Consider the following 21043-nt stretch of genomic DNA (forward strand, 5'->3'; position numbering starts at 1 on the left):
GCAGGGAGCTTGCCGACGAGGCGGAGGTGGATTATTTTGGAGACTCGGGGCAGGGGCAGCAGGGAAGTCTACATCCTCCGCACATGGTCCCCAGAGGAGCGGACACCCAAGAGTCCGAGGGGGCGGAGGCAGCTGGGACGGCCGGAGGTGCTGCGGGGGCCAGAGAGCCAGGACAGATGGGAGAAGGCAGGGGGGCCTGCCGGCCACGTGCTCCTGGATCCCGGCTCTGTGAGAAGGGTCTCTGAGCCGACTCTGCCACTCGTGAGCACCTGTAAAGGCCCCAGAGCAGCAGCAGAGAGTTTGTTAGGATCCAAGCTTCTGCTTGGGCAGGGCTGTCCAGCTTTATTATTAATCAAATCATCATCTTTCGTTAGCGCTAACGAGCGAGCCTGGCCCGGCGCCTGATAAAGGAACACGACTCACGCAGCACTCACACAGGACACACCCCCAGCAGCACAGGGCACGGGTGTCCTGGCCTGGGCAGCACACCAGCCCAGGAGAGCCACCCAAAAATACGCTTCTCGCTGCACACACTGCCTTTACAAACAAACAAACAAAAAAAACTGAAAATAAACAATCATCAGGTCGCGAGAGTCACTGGCTGTCTCTGGGGCAAGGGGCTGGAGGTGGCCGGGCCCTCAGGACGGCGTGGCGGAGGCTCGGGCGCTGCTGGGGCCTCCTCGGGTGCTGAGAGATGGCTGGGATCCCAGCGCCCACAGGCGGGGGCGAGCCGCTGGGAAGCCAGCCTGTCGTGAGTGTCCCCAGGCCCCCGCACACCGGGATACAAATAGCTCCAGGCCCACGCCGTCCCCAGGCTCCTGACAGCGAGGCTTGCTCCTCTTTCTTCTCTTTTTTTAAAGGGAGCAAACTTCAGAGTAAGAGCTGGCAGTTCTGGAACTTCTCCTCCAAGGCAGGAGCATGGCGGTATGGGAGGCCCCACTGCAGGCTCCACCTGCTGGCTCCCTTTGGAGTGGCTGGGGTCCAAGAGGTGCGGGCTGGGAGCCCAGCGGGAGCTCACCCTGGTACTGAGCCCTGGCAGGGGACTCGCAGGCCCAGGTCACCTCCCGCTCCAGGCCCGGGAGGCGACTGTGGCCCACACGCCCAGCAAGAGGGGAGGGTCATGGCACCGTGCTGGGGGCGGAGGGAGAGGATAAGCAGCGCCTGAGCTAAGCAGGACACTCAGGAATGGGGTTCCAGCAGGAGCATCACCGGGAAGGAGCCCGCCCGGGTCACCCCAGGGAGGGGCAGGGCACGCAGAGGCCTGAGGCCAGACTTCCACACTAGGGGGTCAGCGGGAGCTGCGGACCCCACTCCTGCGGCCTGCGCCCTCCCACCAAAGCCTCTTCCGGGGGTTCCTAGAGTCCAACTCTGGCTCCTGTCCCTGGGCAGCCCCGCACAATGACCTGTGCAAGGCCGGGGCCACGCCAGGCCTCAGCAGACAAGGACAAAGCGCTGACTGTGGCCAACGGCTGCCCTGCTCTGGCGGCTGGGCTGTGTCCTCAGGAGGGAGGCGGCCCCGGAGCCTTGAGGACCAGGGGCTCCGGCGTGCGGGCTGCAGGGGGCGCCGTGCGGGCTGCCGGGGGTTCTCGGCGGCCTCGTGGGCACCGGTTCCCGTGGCAACCGGCCCCCGCCGCCGCCGCCGCCGCCGCCGCCGCGAGGCTTCGGGAAGCGCGCCAGGCCCGCGGGAGGCGCCGCTGCCAGGCGCGGGGCCGGCCGTGCCCCCGCACTGGCGTCGGTTCCGGGCGCGAGCGGTGGGAGGACGCCCGGGGTGCGGGGAGGACGCCCGGGGGTGCGGGGAGGGCGGGGGAAGCGCGGCCCCGCGGCTCGCCGAGGTAACCACATCCAGCCAGGGCGCGGGCTCGTTCAGGAAGCTTCCGCGCAGGCTCCCCTGCCGGGGCCGAGGCTGCCCGGGGCTGCTCTCAGAGCGAAGACAGCAGGAGGCCCGCAGCCAGGGGCAGCAGCGGCAGCAGCGAGGCCCCGGGGGCGCCGACGGCTGCCAGAGAAACACCGTGGTCAGGGGCCTCAGCGCCCGGGCCGCCCGCTGGCGCCGTGCCCCCCCCCCCCCGTGCTACCCCCACCCTGTTTTTATATATTCATTCCTTTCAGAATTACACTCTTCCAGCATTCTGTTCTCTGGTGACATGTCTCCCTCGTTTAGAGCCCCCCCCCCCATGGTTTGCTCGGGCACCAACACCCAGGGCGCCTTGGTGTCCCCACGGATTGCGAGGGAAAGGGGGGAGCGGCCAGGTCCTCGGCTGTCCCCGCGGCCTACCTGCCCCTGAGCACCGCTGTGACTGCATCCCTTCCAGAGCCGCCACGTAGTCCGGCCCCAGCCAGTCCTGGTAGGTGGTCCTCTCGCCCACAGGCACAGCGCGCACCGTGGCGTCCTTGAAGAGCAGGTCTCGGCCGTGGTAGCTGGAGGAGTCGAACATCTTGAACCCGTTCTTGTTGTGGTCGTCTCCAAACAGGTCCTGCAAGCACCGAGCACACCTGCCGTCCACCGCGGCTCACACGCCATCATACCGTGGCCCCAAGAGAAGGCACCACTGACCAACGTCTCCTCAAAGAGGGCTGGGGTGGTCGCGGGTGCTGACACCCAGCGAGCCAGGTCGTGGGTGCAGAACTGAAGCGGAAGGGTTACAGGAAGAGACCCCCCCCCCCCCCCCCAGGAGAGCGGATGCCTGTGCACCTTGCTGGGCGCGCTCAGCATCCCAGCCTTTCCTGCGATGCCTTCCCTCTTGGCTGCATGGGTGTCCTTTCCCACAAGCCCCAACAATTTCGCCTGTTCCATCACAGAGATAAGAGTGGACGAGTGGGGAGGTCTTCACACCTCCTCCCTGGGGTCCCAAAGGCAGTGCTGGGCTCCAGTCCCTGCAGAGACCCCTGGGGTTAAGTGGGCAATGGCTTTAGCCTGAATGAGAAAGTTCAACCGCCTGCGTATCGCCTGCGTATTAGGAATGAAGCCGCGTGGGGGGCAGGCGTGGCCTCTGTCAGCGCTGAGAAGGAGCAGGGCGGCAGTCAGCGCTTGCCGGAGGACGCACGGATGCTCTTGAGGGGCTGGTGGGAGCCGTCAGCCTTTTCCTCGAGAACAAGGCGCACCCACACAGGGCTCTTAGAGAGCCCCCCGGGGAAGCCCAGGGGCCCAGGGCAAAGAACTGCTGGGACGGGGGACTCTGGGAAGGAGGTCATTTCCAGTTTAGCAGGAACTCTTGGAGAGCCAGCAGCGTCTGCTGTTCTGTGCTGCAGGTGCGTGGCAGGAGGGCAATTTCAGCCTAAATCAGTGTGTGTGTGTGTGTGTGTGTGTGTGTGTGAGAGAGAGAGAGAGAGAGAGAGAGAGAGAGAGAGAGAGAGAGAGAGAGATGGTGCTGAGGGGTTAGAAACCAGTGCACTGTTGCCAGAGTTCAAATTCCAGATGTGTTTTGGAAGTGCAGTCATTGAGACCTGCTGATGGGCTGGATACAGAGTCGGGGAGAAGCCAGGAGTCCAATAAGGGCTTCTGGGAAATGCAAAGACTGGGGTTGGCATCGACCAGAGCAGAGGAGGCTGGGAGGAGTGAGAGCTTTGGACCTGACAGGTGAGCTGTCTGGTGGAAGTAGGGTGTCAGGCAGGCAGTTGTTAAGTGCGCAAGCTTGGGATCCGACCAGGGCTGAGGATGCACAGGCAGGCCCTTCTGTGAACACAAGGTATTTGATGGCATGGGACTGGGTGGGGTCAGCAAGGGAGTAGGTGTACACAGAGAGGAGGCTTGGGGCTGGAGCCTGGCTGCTCCAGCATGCACAGGGAGGTGAGCAGGGAGAAGCCAAAGGGACCTGAAAGCAGTGGCCAGAGAGGTGGGGGAGGCAGGGGCAGAGTGCTTCCGTTGGGAGGAGGCCAAAACTGCTGGGAGAATGGAGGGACGACCACTGCACCTAGCAAACTGCATTGCTGTGACCTTGTGAAGGGCCCGCCCACCGCGAGACCAGGAGAGGAGATGACGGACGAGCCGACTGCGCTCACTCTGCAAGGGAGTGGAATTATGGCTACAGGAGGATGAGAAACTGAGAGGAATAGTTCATTTTTTAAAAGTTTGTAAAAATAACAGTTTTGGGCTGGCACTGTGGCACAGTGGGTAAAGCGCCACCTGCAGTGCCGGCATCCTATATGGGTGCTGGTTTGATTCCGGGCTTCTCCACTTCCGATCCAGCTCCTTGCTATGGCCTGGGAAGGCAGCACAGGATGGCGCAAGTCCTTGGGGCTCTGCGTCCATGTGAAGGACCTGGAAGAAGCTTTTGGCTTCTGGCTTTGGATTGGCCCATCTCCAGCCATTGCAGCCATTTGGGGAGTGAACTGGCGGATGGAAGATCTCTCTCTGTCTCTCTCTCCCCTTCTCCCCCGCCTCCGCCTCTGTAACTCTGCCTTTCAAATAAATCTTTATAAATAATTACCCACCTGTTTATATATTGGTGAGAATGATGCAGTTGAAAAGGAAAAATGAATGATGTAGGGGATGGGGTGAGGGTTGCTGGAGGGACATCCCAAAGTGACAATCACAGAGTTTCCCCCAGGCTGCTCTGAGGGCCCTGGCTCCCCTGTGCCCCCGGGGCTGGCTCACCTGGGCCTTGTCCAGCAGTCCGTAAACGGTGAAGATGTTGGTGTCGGGCCGCACCATGACGGCGTGGGACGGAATCTGGGCCAGGTTGCAGGCGGCAAACTGGTGCGCCTCTGCTCGCGCGCCGTTGGGGCACAGCAGCTCGTAGTCCTGGCTCCTCAGATGGGCAGCCCACGGCTCGGGATTGTGGCCTGAGAGGACGGAGCCGGGCGGTGTTCAGGGTTGCTGCGCTCCCGACCCTGGCTCCCTCTGCTCGGGTCCCCAGCGTGCTCTGTTGTCCCGGCACCTGCTTCTTAGCAGCACAGGGAAGCCAGCCCTGCTGTGTTGTGAGCGAGGGCTGCCATGGGCAGGGCGCGGGGCGCTCCTACTGAGTGACATGCGCTTTACAACACTGCCCGACCCTCCTGGCCGTGGCGCGGGGCAGGACCCATAGCCCCCCAGGTGAGGGAACGGAGGCTGTTATTTAGCCCCGGGCAGAGTCCCATCTGTGTGTTATACCCTTGGGCCTGACCTTCTCAAACTGGAGGGGGCAGCACACCACATGAGGGCCTTAGGGGCCGTTTCTCTGCTTGTCGGGTAGGTCTCCGTGGTGCCCAGGAATCTGCATTCTGAACCAGGTGATGCTGGGGCAGGCGGCTGGTCCCTGTGCTATCTTGTGCTTCACTCAGTACCCACCCTCCTCTCCCAGAGGAGCTCCAGGTGGGTCCCCAGTAGAGCCCACGATGATAGGGAAGCGAGCCTGCGGGCAGTGGGTGCCTCACCGCAGGTGAATCTCCTAAGGGGCTTCTCCGGCTCTACCCTTCTCTTCTCGGGACCACCTGGCTGGGGTCCAGCACGAGGTGGGACTGGTGGCTTCGGCAGGAGTATGCAGAGCCCCTGACCTGGCCCTGGCTGGTCTTTGTGGGAGCTTGGGTAGTGGAGTGGCAACTTGGGTAGTGGAAGGCTTCGGGCCTGGAGGTGCCAGCCCAGCCCACCACCTGCGTGACCTGAGGCAGAGGGCATCTGAGTCTTCCAGTACTGGCTTTTCCTGCATAGCTGGCTTCCCCCATCACTGTGGGCCACACCTGTGCCCTTCTGGGCTGTGCCTCTGGGAAGGGGGGTTGGGATGGAGTGGGGAAGGCTGGGGTTTCACAGCCTGGGGTGCAGGCAGGAGGTAGAAGCACCAGGTGCTGGGACCAGCAGCGTCCTGTCCCCGGGCCAAGGGGGTCCTCTGGCTGAGGGGCGGGGACACCCTCCGGGAAGCCCAGCTCTGGCTGGACCTCAGGGCTTGCAGCACAGCATCTCCAGGCTCTTTTCCCCAGCGGAAGCACCACCTGCAGAACAGAACGCTCCGGGGGTGGGCCCTGCCTCCGTGTGGTTGGGGCCGCACAGTGACGTTCCTGCGTGCGACAGTGAACCGCTCCGGACCTGACACCAGTTGCTGATGTGCACCCGTGCCCGAGGCCTTGCTGCATCCCCACTCAGACACACCTTGTCCCCCCTGATTCATCTGGGGCAGGCGGGAGTTTCCAAATGCAGTGAGCCTGAGTGTTTACCCTTTCAGTGGGTTAGGGACTGGAATCCTGGACCAGCAACGGCCTCCGTGCGTCCTGCACACCAGGCCTGTGGCTGGAGGTCTGTTCTGACCGTGTCTCCCGCTCCGCTCCTCCAGGTCCCCAGGATGCCCCCAGGCAGGGCCTTCTTGACTCAGTTTCTCCAGCTGCCACGTGGGCCCCAAACTTAGGGAATCCAGGTGCCTGGATAGTGCTGGGGGTGGGGTGTGGCCCCCTGACCCGGTTCACATACCATTTGTGTTGTCAAAGATGGTCGTGTGCTTGACGAAGGCCACGTCCCCTGCACCCTCCACCAGGCACCTGCCGCACACGGGGCAGGGTGGGAGTCAGGAGGGAGCCACCTCTGAGCAGACCCCGGCCCCAGGCCCCCTGGTGGCCCAGTACCTGAAGGCGCCACTGTCGCCATAGTACCGCTCCTGGCTGTTGCCAGTGCACTTGTTGCGGCCCTGCTCGTCACCCACGCAGAGTGCGCACAGCGAGGAGGGGTACTTCTTGGGGTTGTTCACCGGCACACAGCTGGCGTTGAAGAACTGACCCACCGCTGGGGAAGGGGTGAGATGGGGGTGAGCAACTGGGCTCTGGAGTCCCCACTCTCACCCCCGCTTGGCCTGGCCCTGGGGCTCCAGGCCACCCCTCTGCCCTGCCTTCCATGGGGTTCCCCTGGGAGGGGGTGCGTCCCCCTGGGAAGGGCACAGGAGCAGACAGGAGGCAGAGGTTGTCTCTATAGCCTGGGGGAAGAACTGTGGTCAGCCAGCCTGTGCTTGAGTTCCCTTGGGAACAGGGAGCTCACCACCTCATAAGCTATTGTTGCTGTCCCTGCAACCCCAGGGGCTGGCTGAGAAAAGACTTTTCATTTCTTCTGAGTTACCAGTGGGGGACAGAAGGGCGTGGTCCCTCCTGAGCACATGGGTCTTGCCTGTTGCCCACCGCCTTCCCCTGCCACGAGGATTGCATGAACACACGGATGGGGCTTTCCTTCTGTCCCCAACCTAGCGCTCATGGGGACGCTTGGACTTGGGTGGGCGCCCAGCTGCTTTCCAACAAGGCATCCAGGCACTGCCGGGGGCTGGGGACAGTCCCAGGGTGCATGGTGACACAGCCAGGCACAGATCTATGCACACACCCAACCCCTGGGGCCAGGGCTGCTGGCCCCATTCCGGGGGTACGGTGGGCTGGGGTCCACGGTGTCCCCCCTAGAACACCTGACACCCTGCCGGTCGCAGAGGTGGCCAAGCACACCCCCCAACCTCCCCAGGGGCCGGGGGCCCTGTCAGGAGCGCCTGCGCTGAGCTCTGGCTGCAGCAGCCAGTTGGAGCGGAGAGCCCCGCGGAGGGCGGTACCTGTGAGGACGTCGCAGTTCCTGGGCCGGATGTAGCCCCAGTGGATGAGGGCGCCCACCGGGACGTCCCAGCCGGCCGGGCTGCCGAAGCCGGGGTGGCAGGAGCGCTTCCCGCGCAGCTCGTCCACGGTGAAGGCGTAGGCGCTGTCTCGCTTCACCACGGCCACCACGAAGTACGAGTTACTCCTGTCGTCCGCTGGGGGAGGCGGGCGCCATGAGCCGCCCCTCCCCTGCGGGCGGGGCGGGGGCACATCCCAGCCCTGCCGCTGCCTTGCCCGGGGGAGCAGCCTGTGTGGCCCCCACTTCTCCCAACAGCCCTCACTCCTTTCTCTCCTTACACCCAGGAGGCACTTTCCTCACCTCCTGGGAGAAGCATTTCCCTCAACCCAGAGATTTCTCACATCCAGGTGGGAGGCACACAAGGCCCCGAGGTCACCACTTAGGAGACAAACCAGGAGGGGGGTTGGCCTGGTGTTCAGGACACCCTGGCCATGTCGGGGTGCCTGGGTTTGCTTCCCAGCTTCCTGCCGGTGCAGTTCCCTGGGAGGTAGTGGCGATGGCCCCAGGAATTGGGTCTCTACCCACGTGGGAGATGTGGATTGGGTTCCTTGTTCCCAGCTTCAGCCTGGCTCAGCCCCAAATAGAGGCATTTAGGGAGTGAACCAGTGGGTGGGAGCTCTCGCTGTCTCCCGCTAACCTCTTAAGTAAAATTAATTTTTTTTTAAGATTCATTTTACTTATTTGAAAGGCAGAGTTACAGAGAGGGAGAGACAGAGAACTCTTCCATCCACTGGTCTTTTATTCCAAATGGCCACAACGGCCAGAGCTGGGCCAGAGTGAAGCCAGGGCCCAGGAGCTTCATCCGGTTTCCCACGTGGGTGCAGGAGACCAAGGACTTGAGCTTTCCCTGGTGCATTAGCAGGGAGCTGGATCGGAAGAAGAGCAGCCAGGACTCAAGATGGGACACCCGTGTGCAGGCGGCGGCTTTACCCTCTACACCACAGCGCTGGCCCTTTAATTTTTTTTTTTTTTTTAAGAGATAAACCAAAGCTCCTGCCCAGGCCTGAGAAGGTGTGCGCTGGCTGACCAGGGAGCATCTGAGACCCCTTCCACAGGTCACGATGGGCAGGGCAGCAGGAGGTTGGGGAGCCTCAGGCGTGCAACGGTCTGCCAGCTTTGTGGCCTGGGTTGCAAGCTGAGTGCCTTATGTATTTCTCTAAGGGTTATTTTGAAGGAAGACTCGGGGTGGGTGTTGCGGTACAGTGGGCCAGGCCATCACATGGGATGCCCACAGCCCATATGGAACTGTCTGGATTGAGTCCTGCCTCCACCTTCCCATCCAGGGAGTGCAGATGCATTCTGGGAGGTGGCAGGTGATGGCTCAAGTCCTTGGGCCCCTGCCACTGATGTGAGAGACCTGGATGAAGCTCCTGGGTCCTGGCTTCAGGCTGGCCCAGGCCTGAGCTCTTGCAGCCATTTGGGAGTGAACCAGCAGATGGAAGATCTCTGTCTCTCCTTTTCTGTCAGTCTGCCTCTCAAATACATAAAACGAAGAATATGTACCTAGACTATCTGCAAAACCTGGCGTATTTACTGTGATTCCTTGGGGACATCTGCTGAACAGGTAGGGGACTGAGGCTGGGCCAGAGGGGCTGGCCTGGGAACAGCACACAGAGGCATGGAGGGAGGGCTGGAGCTTCCAAAAATGGCTCAGGGGGCAAGTGTTTGCATTCATAACAATACCAACACCAGAGCAGCATTGTGGCATGGCAGGTTAAGCCATGGCCTGCAGCTCTGCTGCCATCCCATATGAGCACCAGTTCGAGTCCTGGCTGCTCCACTTCCAATGCATCTTCTTGCTAATGGCCTGGAAAAGCAGCAAATGACCCAAGTTCTTGGGCTCCTGCACCCACCCAGGTGGAGACCCGGATGAGGCTTCTGGCTTTGGATTGGCTGTTGTGGCCATTTAGGGAGTGAACCAGTAGATGGAAGATCAGAAGATCTCTCTCTCTCTGTAACTCTGCCTTTCAAATAAATAAAAATAAAATCTTAAAATAAAAAAACCAAGGCCCACCTGGCCGAGGCCAGGCGCTGGCAGGGCACTCACCGGCATACAGCTCCCCGGCAGCCGGGATCAGCCCATAAGTCTTCCCCGCTGTGTGAATGTCCTCCCCGTTCAGGGTCACAGCATCGATGTGCCCAGCCTGAAGGGAACAGGAAGAGCCACCGGGCTGGCGCGGGCCCCTCTGGGTGTCAGGATCTGATGGAGGGGCCGGCTCTGGTCTGGGCGGGGCCAGGATGAAGAGTAGAGTGAAGTGCAGCAGCGAGCACCCCAGCCCCGGAGTCACCCTGCTTCCCCTCTCTCCAGGCCGTGGGTCTGTCTGTATCTGCATGTTGCTGCGCTAGATTGTGATGGATCTATTCCTAAGTGCAGGCTGCTATCAAAGAGGTTTAACACAGGCGCCCCTCACGTGGCTCAGTGGGTAAGCCGCCGCTTACGAAACCAGCATCTCATATGGGAGTACCAGTTCTAGTCCCAGCTGCTCTGCCTCTGACCCAGCTCCCTGCTAATGCGCCTGGGAAGCCAGCAGATGATGGCCCAAGTACTTGGGCCCCTGCCACCCACATGGGAGATGTGGCTGGAGTTCCTAACTCCTGGCTGTTGCGGCCATCTGGGCTATAATCCAGCAAATGGGAGATGGCTCTTTTTCCCACTGCCTCTTCCTCTCTGTCACTCTGCCTTTCAAATAAATACATAAATATAAAAAAACATTTAACATACAATGACTCTGTCTTGTGCATAAGGGGAAACCGAGATTCAGAAAGGGGAAGGGAGTTGTCCAAGGCCAGGGATTGGCCACAGTGCTCTGCTCATTAAGGAGGCGGGGCTCCCTTGGAGAGGGCTGCTGCTCCCTGAGGGCCTTGTGGGCCCCAGGTCAGTGGTGGGATTTGTGCAGGAGAGATGCCCCTCTCCTCCCAGGGCATGGGGGCCGGCGGGAAGGACCACCTGTGTGGTTGCAATCTGTCCACTTGACCCACCCCACCTCCCCTCCCCGGGTGGGCACGGCTCCCACCTGGATCTGCTCCATGCAGTGCTGGGGGGACTCCGCCGAGACACACTGGATCTCCGGCTTGAGCCTCTGCCGGCTGAAGGCCACGGCCATGTCTCCACACTTCTGGATCTCGGGGGTGGACAGCACGCACCAGCGCAGGTATGGGGGCAGCCCTGTGGCAGCGGTGGGCGTGGGAGGCCGGCGCATTCGTGGGAAGAACTTGGAGTCAGACCCAAGGAAAATTCTGGGCCTTTCTCTCATTGGCTGTGTGTTCAGGTTAAGTTATTTAAATACCTGGTCCTGCTTCCTTACACAGAGCGGGACTAACTATCCATCTCACCTGGCCTGGAGGCAGGCCCAGCTGCCATGCCCCTGACTCAGGGTCTGTGTCAGACAGGCACAGCGGGGCTGCAGGTAGGAAGCCCACTGACAAGCTACTGCACCAGTCCAGGCGAGAGGAACACATGAGCCATGGCTGCAGCCCGGGTAGAGAGAGGAAGCAGCGACAGGCTGCAGAGGGAGCACTGGCAGGAGTCAGTGGCTAACCTCCAAGACAGACCTGGACCCCAGCCGCGGGAGCACAGAGGGCGTCCACCTGCAGACATGCTTCCTCCCTACACTCCTGAAGGAGGGGTGAGGCGTGACAGGGTCCCATGGAGACAAGAGACCCCCGCTGGCCTTCCCTGCCACCTCGCCAGGGAGCCCTGCCATGCCACAGTCCATCCGTGTGGGTGGATGTGGGTGGACAAGTGCACTTACGGTTGGGGTCACAGAGCAGACCCTTCATGGCGTGCAGGTACTCGGGGCCCAGCCAGGCCTCGTAGGTCTGTGTGGCGATGGGCACCAGCTCCAGCGTGGAGTCTTTGAACAGCAGGTTCTTCTGGCCGTAGGCCTCCGAGCTGAACATCTGGAAGCTGCTGCCCTCGTGGCTGAACAGCCGCTGTACCGAGGGGTGGGGGTGGGGGTTGCAGAGGGTGCCTCATTGGGCCCCGCCACAGTCAGCCACTCCTTGCTGCCCTCTGCCCCTCACCAGCCTGGCTCCCCAGCTCGGGCTTGTTCCTCCAGGCCCCCCCTTGACTCAGCCCGGGAGGGGAGTGACCACTTGGGGAGCTGTGTGTAGGACGGTGGTGCGGGAGGCCCCAAACTCACCTGGCCCTCATTGAGAAGCCGGAAGATGAGGCCTGCGTCGGTGTCGGCCCGGACCACCACGGCGTGGGCGGGCACCCGGGCCAGGTGGCAGTGCTGCCACTCGGTGACGCTGGCCCGGCTGCCGTCCCGGCACAGCAGCTCAAAGTCCCGTGACATCAGCATGTGGCCCCAGGAGGGCAGTGTTCTCCCTGGGAAGACGGAGCCTGGGCTGAGCGGAGGGCGAGGGGCCGGCCGTCTGCACAGACTCCTACCTCTCACCAGGTCTGTTAATAAACTGGACCCGAGGCCTCTGCCAACTAGACCCACAGGAGCGAAGTAAGAGCTGGGGAGGAGAGGAGGAGGCACCAGGAGTCCAGGCGGAGCTCACTGCTGCAGGGCAGGGTGGGGCAGGGGCAGGGACAGGGTGGGGACGCGCCCCACAGAATCTTCCTGGAACTGCGCTCCGGACTGCAAGAGGTTAACTCCCCGAAGCTTTACCTGCAGCCCTGGCTGGCAACGGTTTGCTGTGTCTCCTGAAGGCCTTTTCTCCTACTGTTGTTTCTGTTCACCTTTTCTAACCATTTTAAAAAAATACTTCTATTTATTTACTTGAAAGGTAGAGTTACAGTGAAAGAGAAGGACAATCACACACACACACACACACAATCTTCCCTCTGCTGGTTCACTCCTCAAATGGCCACAACAGCTGGGACTAGGCCAGGCCCAAGCACTTGGTCATCCTCCACTGCTTTCCCAGGTGTATTAGCAGGGAGCTGGATCTGAAGTGGAGCAGCTGGGACTCGAACCGGTGTCCATATGGATGCCGGCACTGCAGGTGGCTTTACCTGCTGTGCCACAGCACCGGCCCCTCTAACCATTTTTAATATGGTCAAGGACATAGTGGAAAGGCAATTTTGTATCCTGTTTTTTTTTCCCCACTTCTCTCTATAAGGTGTTTTTCCACAGTACTAGAAGTTTTTGATACTCATTAGTGTCTTAATAGAAAACAAGATCTGTTTGGAAGAGTGACTATTGACACCAAATAGAAATATTAAGAGGACTAAAGTTAATGGACTGTAACAAAACCACAATGGTCCTATGGAACAATATTTTTATGCCAAAAATTTTTATTTTTTGTTTATTTGAAAGGCAGAGAGATGGAGAGAGAATGATCCAGGCTGAAACCAGGAGCCCTGAACACAATCCAGGGCTCCCGTGTGGGTGGCAGAGACCCAAATACTTGACCCATCACTACTGCTTCCCGGGGCACACGTTAGCAGGAAGCTGGACTCCAAGTGGAGCTGAGCCTTGAACCCGGGCAGGCATCCCAGGCACCATCTTACCCCTGAGCCCCGCGCCCAACCCCATTTGTATGACTTTTAAATTAAAACCCTCCACCAGGGAGTAGACGGGAAAGGATAATTTGCGGGGTCATGAAAATATTCACTCCCAAGCTATTTAAAAACAAAACTCCAAAAACAACAGCGTAAGCGTTTGGAAAACTCCATAAAGGTTGTTTTTAAAGGCTGCCTGGAAGTTCCTGGCACTCCTAACGACTGGATGCAATGCTCTCCCCCACTCCTGCTCCCAGCCCTTCTCTGTTTTTAAACAGCTGCACAGTCTCTAGGTAGACCCTGGGGTAGTGTGGTCCGGGTGAGGCCCATGACCAGCCAGGCACTTCCACCTCCCGCCAGCTGGGGGCGACCCCAGACCCTTCTGTCCATCCCACTCTTAGGCTCCTTTGGCATAAAAACCCTCTTTGGAAAAAATGACTTTCTTGGGTCTTGTTGATGGCCATTAAAGCCTTAAAAAAGCTGACTTAAACACAACACATCCTTACTCCTTTCGCCTTCCAAATTCTCCTTGGCTCCACTCGTCTTGGGGCTCCACCCAGGCGTGCCTGCTTTCATAGGGCTGCCCTCTGGAGAGCTCCGCCAGCTTTCTCCTTTTCTAGGTCCCCTGCCTTCTCTGTCTTGGATCCACGCCCGGCGGGCCTTCATGCGAGAGTGCTGACTGCGAACACGGTGGACTCTGACTCGAAATGCACTGGGCAACAGCAAGACACTGGTTAGCAAGAAACCGCGCTGGTCAGACATCCCAGAACAGGCAAACCTGAGACAGAAGGCTGCCGGTGTCACCGGGGGAGAGGGGGGAGACAGGAGTGGGGCTGGCGCTGTGGTGTAGCAGGTAACACCAGCATCCCAGATGGGCACCAGTTCAAGTCCTGGATGCTCCATCCGTCCAGCTCCCTGCTAAGGCTCCTGGAAAAGCAGTGGAAGATGTCCTCAGTATTTGGGCCCCACCACCAATATGGGAGACCTGGAAGAAGCTCCGGGTTCCTGGCTTTGGCCTGGCCCAGCCCTGGCCATTGTAGCCATTTTGGGAGTGAATCAGCAGGTAGAAGATCTCCCCCTTCTGTCTCTCCCCGCTGCAATTCTGACTTTCAAATATATAAATAAGTAAATAAATCTATAGGAAGCAGGGCAGGAGTGAAGCTTTCGGGTGAAAGTCTGTCCCCACCAGCACCCCAACTGGTGTGGTTACACAACTCCATGTTTTTGGAAAAACGCACAGAATTGTACTTCAAAAAAGAGTGTATTTTGCAGCATGTAAATTATATCTAGTTTAAAAAAAGAAATGATCTTCAGGCAGATCCAAATTCAGGGACAGGCTATAAAATAACTGGCCCGACTCTTGAAAAACGTCAGTGTCATACAAAACATGGAGAAACTAGAAACTGCTGTGAGATAAGGGGAAACAAAGGCGCTCCAACAACTACAGACCATGCGCCACCACAGGTGAGGCCACAGGTGAATCCTGGCCACGGGGGACAGCCTGGGACAGAGGTGAGCCCCCAATATTGCCAGGAGATTGGACCACATGGCCAGCGTTACAGCTCTTGAACTTGACTGCGGCCAGGCACACATCTCTGGGAAGTTTTCACGGTGGAAGAAGCAGAGGCCGGCTTGAATGTGCCAGCACACATGTATACACACACACACGTATACACACACACACAGAGACATGCACACACACGCACAGGGATTGGAAGGGGCAGCCGGTTATGCTGCTGCCTGCAACACCGGCATCCCATGTGAGTGCTGGTCCCAGGCTGCTCCACTTCCAATCCATCTCCCTGCTGATGCACCTGGGGAAGCAGCAGATGATGGCCCAAGTGCCTGGGTCCCTGCCACCCACATGGGAGACCTCAATGAAGCTCCTGGTTTCCGCCTGGCCCAGACCCAGCTCTTGTGGCCATTTGAGGAGTGAACTAGTGGATGGAAGATCTCTCTGTCTCTCCTTATCTCTGTAACTCTGCCTTTCAGATAAACAATAAACCTTAAACAATAAATGAATATAAGAACAGACAGCATGCAATCTGCTCTTAGAACTTTTTCAAAACTCGACTTTCAAACGTAAATTGGAGCCATCCAAGGGAGCAATTGGAGCCATTGCCAACCTAGTGGCCTCTTGTGCGGGGGGGGGGGGGGGGGGGGCGCACAAGGAGTGGCTTCTTCAGGGGAGAAAGGTGCCCGGGGGACAGTGGATGAGGCCTCCTGGGAGTCTGCAAACTCTTTTGAATGGTAGATGCCAGACTCCGGGGCGGTGGGGGGGGGGGTGGTCAGAGCAGCGGGGTCTGGCCCTCTGCCCTCACAGCGCTGGGGACCCTGTGGGCGGGCGAGACTCGCCTCTCCCTTTTTGCAGATGGGAGCGCGAAGGTTCTGGGGCACTGGGACCTCCTCAAGAGCAGCCCTGTACTCCAGCACCCACTCCCCACTGCCTCTGGGGACCGCGAGCCTGGGCCGCCCTGGCCCGAGCCGCCCACTCACCATCCGTGTTCTCCAGCACCGTGCTGTGCTTCACAAAGGCCACGTCCCCTGCGCCTTCTGCCAGGCACCTGCAGAGGAGAAGCCGTGCCGCGGAGCCTGCCTGTCTGCAGGCCCGGGAACACAGGCCCCACAGCCGTGCCCCCCCCCCCCCCCCCCCCCGCGCGCGCTTGCTGGCTGTGTGGGCCCTTCCTAGCCTACCCCCCATCACAGCAGCCTGCTCTCTGGGGAGTTCTGAAGATGACAGCGCCCAGGCAGGGGTCGCACCTTCCTTATTCTCACTGCCAGCTGTGGGCCTGCTTGGTATCCTCACTGGTGGGGTGGGGACGAGCTCTGAGGGCTGGGAGAGAGGGGCAGAACCGCGGTGGCCTGCACACTGGGGAGGGGGCCGGCCAGGGTCTCCCACTTGGCGGTGCTGTATCAGAACCCGCAGCCCCGCCCCCACTCTGGGGCGTGCTGTGGGTCGGGCACACTCCATCCCGGAGCGGCCCTCCCCTGCCTCAGCCCGGGGGGCCTGCCGATCTGCGACAGGGACAGGGGACCTGCGGCGGGCCGCCTGTGGGGCCGGTCTGCTTTGCTCCCTCCGCGCCCGCACCTCTCAATCCAGCAAGCCTGCTGACTCTGAGCAGGCCCAGCCTGGCTCACTCCCCGGCTCCTCTGGAAGCGCCCCAGCGCTCGGTGCGACTCGGCGGCCAGGCCACGCCCTCCAGGGCCCCCCCTCCCAGCGGCCCCCGGCCCCCTCACCGGAAGGCCCCGCTGTAGTCGTAGTACCGCTCCAGGGGGCTCTTGTCACACACCCCCTCCCCGGAGGTGTCGCCCCGGCAGAGGCGACAGAGGGACTCCGAGTATCTGGTCTCTCCTGCCCCAGGGACGCAGCTGCCCCCGAAGTACTCGCTGACCGCTGCAGGGGGAGAGAGAGGTCACTCGGCGGCCCCTGCCCCCGGGGGACCCCGCCGGGGCTCCTCTGAAAGTCATTTCAGACTTCGCAAACAGAGGAGCCAGGCGCCTTGGGAGGGAGTGCTTCTGAGAGGCGGCCCACTCGCAAACGCTGCCGCATGTGGCTGCACTTCCAGCGCAGCCACGTGGAGGGTGACCTAAGGCGTGACTTAATGAGTGTCCCCTCAGAGCCCAGGCGGGCCAGCAGCCCTGCAGCCTGGGTCAGGATCTGCGGCCGGTGCCCAGGCCCCTGTCCGCCCCTCGGCAAATATTTGTGCTCAGCTGAGGGCGGATGTCCTGCTGCCTCCGAGCCAGGCGCCCCTGCACCCCCAGCGGGCCTCGCTCTTTCCGGGCCAGCCCCCTTCTTGGTCTGTCCCCTGCATCCCTATCTCACTTTAAAGAGGCTGTGGGGTGGCAGGGAGGACGGAGGGGCTGCCCCTGGTGTGATGTGGTGAGTGTGAGCAGAGAAAGGCGGCAGTCAGGAGACCCTGCTGGCCTGGCGCCCCACCTTTGAGCACGTCACAGCCCATCACTGAGAGGCGGCCGCTGTCCACCAGGTAGCCCACAGGCACGTTCCAGCCCACCGTGCGGTTGATGCCCGTGTGGCAGGACTTCACGCCTCTCAGGGTGTTGATGGTCACGTTGGAGCTCCTCTTGACCACGGCCACAGCGTAGTAGGAGGTGCCCACCTCTAGGAGCAGAGAAGAGGAGTCGTGAGGGAGGCCGGCCTGCCCCTGCTGCCCAGACGGAGTTGGGAGGTGTGTTTGTGTGTGTGCGCATGTGCACAGCTGGTGCTTCGCTGGGTCTGCGGCTGTGTGTGGCAGCACTCTGTGTTTGCACAGAGAGCAGGAGCAGCCGGTGCGTCGTTTGCTTTCCGAAGGCCTAGGTGCTCAGAGAACTTGGAGGAGTTGGGGGTGGCGGGGAGGATGGGGAGCAGGGCAGGTGACTTCCTGGTGCTGTGGGCGCAGTGGAGTAAGTACGAGGGAGAAACAGCCGGAGACAAGTAGCAGTGTGGCCCCACGTCACTCAAGAGCCCGAATGGCTGGGCTCTACAGTCTTGCAAAAGACTGCCCTGAGCTGAGCATGGCCCAGAGGGGTGCCCACAAGACACACCGTGCCTATTCTGGGGGTGCCTATGAGCAGAAGGAAGTGGGGTTCTGGAGCTGTCACCGTGGTGTGGCAGGTTAAGCTGCTGCCTGTGACACTGGTATTGGACATCAAGTGCTGGCCTGAATCCCAGCTGCTGCACTTCAGATCCAGCTCCCTGCAGATATACCTGGGAAGGCAGGAGAAGACCCAAGTGCTTGGCCCCTGCACCCATGTGGGAGACTCGGATGGAGCTCCTGGCTCCTGGCTTCGGTCTGGCCCAGCCCTGGCTGTTGTGGCCATTTGGGTAGTGAGTGAACCTACCTGCAGATGGAAGATCTCTCTTTCTGTCTGTAACTCTGCTTTTCAATAAATAAATCTTGAGAGAGAGCAAGAGAGCGAACGAGAGAGAGGTCTTTAGAGGATTTGTGTAGCTGGGACTTGGGGACTGCGGGGTGGATAGGGCTGTGCCAGGGAAGCCAGGGCGGGGGGAGCTGTCCCCTGAGGCTGACCCCTACCCTGGCCCCCACCCCGCCCTCGTACCTTGGTCATACACTTCGCCCACCACGGGCTTCAGGCCGTGTTCCTTCCCCGCCTCGTAAATGGCTCCTCCGTCCAGAGTGATGGCGTCGGCCTCGTGGGCCTGGCAAGAAACCACTGGTCAGCCCATCCCTGCCCACCGAGTGGGGAGCTCGGCGACAGCCAGCATGGGCCCAGGGCCCCCAAGGAGCCTGGAGGTCCTGGCGGTCCTCCTTGTGGGCTCAGGCTGCAGCCGCTCCCCATGCGCCAGGCCAAGGTCTCACTTGTTACTGACTGTGTCATTTAAAACGATCAACGATCGATTTTATAGGAGTCTTAACAGGCATGTGAGGGCTCTTCAACAAGTGCACAGAGAAATGGACTGAAAAGGCAGTGCGTATTTCCCACCAGCTGTTTGGAATGCGCCTGTGCTTGGTTCACACCAGAGGCAGAGGGAGGTGAGGCTCCCACGGTCCTGTTCCCAGCCCCCGGCCCCTGATGAACTCGGTTTGTGTTCTTTCCAAGATGGCCTGTGTAGACAGAATCCCATAAAGGCCCTCTTTATTTATTTAAGATTTTATTTTATTTACTTGAAAGAGTTACGGTGAGAAGAGAGGGGGGAGAGAGAGAGAGAGAGAGAATCTTACACCCCCTGGTTCACTCTCCAAATGGCCAAATGGCTCCAGGGGGCTGGACCAGGCAAATCCAGGAGCCTGGAACTCCATGTGGGTCTCCCACATGAGTACAGGGGTCCAAGCACTCAGGCCATCTTCCACTGCCCTCCCAGGCCAAGTAGCAGGGAGCTGGCTTGGAAGTGGAGCAGCCGGGAGTTGAAGCGGTGCCTGAATGGGATGCTGGCAGTGCGCGTGGCCACCATGGAGCCCACGGCATTCAGTTCAAGGGGCAAGTGTTTGCTGCAGTGGTTAAGATGCTGCTTGGGATGCCTGGGTTCAAGTCCCTGCTCCACTCCAGATTCCTGTTGCCGGCCAATGTCTGGGAGGCAGCAGGTGATGGCTCAGGGACTTGGGTCCCTGCCACACACATACAGGAGACCCGGATGGAGTGCTTGGTATGCCCAGTCCTGGCCATTGCAGATATTTGGGGAGGGAACCGACAGATGGGAGATGTGTGTGTCTAAAATAAACAAAATATAAAAAGGAATTCTAGTTCAGTGTAACTGGTTTCTGCCCTCACAGTGGGGCCTGATTGGATTAGGTCTTGGGGGCGCATCAGGGGCCTCCTCCTCCTGCCCTGGGGCCGGCTCTCATGTCCCCTCTGAAGACCTTCCGTGCCAGTTTCCCGAGTCTCCTGCACTCGCCCCCACCCAGGACCGCTGGCTCCCCCGTCCCAGAACCCCACAGGACTTGTTCTGGAAAGGCAGGGTGTCTCCATGGTCTGCCCCCCCCCCCCCCCCCGTGGCGGGGTGGGCGGGGTCCCCCTCCCGCAGCGCGCGGCAGGAAACGGGCAGCCTGGCTGGCGCAGCGGTGAATGAGGCTGTTGTGCACCGGCTCCTGACTCAGAGCCCGCTCCGGCCGGCGGGGGCGGGGACGGGGGCGGCGAGGACTCACCGCGATGAGCTGGACGCAGTGGTCGGCCGAGGTGCCCTGCACGCACAGCAGGGCGGGCTGGAGGCCGGCTTCGCGGAAGGCCTGGCTCATGTCCTCGCACTTCTGCTGCTCGGGCTCGGACGCGGTGCACCACCGCACCTCCACGCTGCCGAGTGCTGTGGGCGCGGGGACAGTGGGGACGGTGAGGCAGCCCGGGACCCAGCGACTCCCGCCCTCTAGGGGCCCCCAGTGGCGCGTCCTGCGGAGTGGGAGGCACTGAGGGTTTCCGAGCCCAGCTCTGTGGCCAGGGAGGGACCCAGCCCCACGCCCCTGGAGCAGTGGCCTGTGTCTGGGCTGGTTCCGGTCCCTCTCTGTGCAGCGTCCCCTGGCCGTCCCCACCAGCCGGGGCGGGAGAGCAAGATGAGGGGGTTGGGGTAGGCTGTCAGGGGGCGCAGAGGAAGCCGAGGGAGGAGCGCGCAGGCTGGGCTCAGGTTCCCGCCCCGCCTGGCACCCCGGAGAGCCCGGCTGCTCGCCCAGCAGCTACTCCAGGCCCCCTGCCCGAGGCGGCAGCCGCAAAGGCAGGAGCCAGTGTTGCGGGTTCCTATGGGGCGGCCCTGTGAATCGCATCCCTGCAGGCGTCCCAAGCCCGCACTCCCCGGGTTGCCTCGGTCTCCCGTATGCGAGCATCTGCGAGGCTCTCGCCGTCGAACCCCTACGTCCCCGCCCTACGTCCATCAAGAGCGCCTCCCACCCTGGGACCCTCCCCAACACCGCTCCTTGAGGCGTCCAAAGCTTCGTTTTTGCAAGGCCAGGTTCAAGGCCGCCTCCTCCAAGAAGCCCTCCAGTACCCGCCACCATCCTCGCTGGACGCCTTTGCTTCGCGCCTTGGCTCTCCGCCCCTGCCCTGAGGACGCGGGCTCAGGACCCCCGGGACCCTGCTCTCACGGCCGGGAGGCGGGGTCTCACCGGTGCGCAGGGCCAGGAAGATCCACATAGCCGCGCTTCGGCACCGCATGGCGCAGTCCAGGGGGTCGGACTGGGTCTGAGTCCGAGTGCGAACGAGTGAGCGGCGGCCAGGGCTTCCTCTGTTTCCTCTCAGGGGCCCGCAGCTACTTAAGCGCTGTCCGGGCGGGCCTGGCGGCGTCCACGCCCCTGGGGCGCAGTCCCCCACCCTGGACTGGGCACCTGGGCTGACCCGGCTGGCCTTGACTTTCGCTCTGGCGCCCCCTGGTGGAGCCTCGGCAGGCGTGGGGGTCCCGCGGTGGCTGCCGGCGCATTCCTAGTGGTAGGCAGAGCACCCCAAATGCCCCGTAGACTTGGGAGGGGGAAGGGGTCGCAATCCGAGGGTCTGAGCTGGAGAGACGCTCAAAGGCCGCCCAGTGCAGCCACCGGCCTCCCTCGAGCCCAGGTGGACCCAGGTGAGCTGGCGGGCCGAGCCGGCGGCGCGGGAACTCACCGTGCAGGCGG

The 21043-nt window shown here is 61.2% G+C and overlaps 1 protein-coding gene across 2 annotated transcripts; it reads right to left on the reverse strand.

Annotated features, from left to right (window-relative positions):
- Nucleotides 1-1801: 1801 nt before the first annotated feature.
- MELTF (melanotransferrin) lies at nt 1802-20709 on the reverse strand. Of its 2 annotated transcripts, NM_001081992.1 has the most exon segments (16): nt 1802-1993; nt 2273-2471; nt 4592-4779; nt 6374-6441; nt 6526-6682; nt 7482-7676; nt 9588-9684; nt 10555-10706; nt 11293-11473; nt 11683-11870; nt 15492-15559; nt 16233-16389; nt 16933-17115; nt 18054-18153; nt 19598-19752; nt 20543-20650. In NM_001081992.1, coding segments are annotated over 16 exon segments (2211 nt in total). In that variant the 5' UTR covers nt 20592-20650; the 3' UTR covers nt 1802-1919.
- Nucleotides 20710-21043: the final 334 nt, after the last annotated feature.

This window comes from Oryctolagus cuniculus, chromosome 4 (genome assembly GCF_964237555.1).
Source record: "Oryctolagus cuniculus chromosome 4, mOryCun1.1, whole genome shotgun sequence".
In the NCBI taxonomy this organism is placed as follows: Eukaryota; Metazoa; Chordata; class Mammalia; order Lagomorpha; family Leporidae; genus Oryctolagus; species Oryctolagus cuniculus.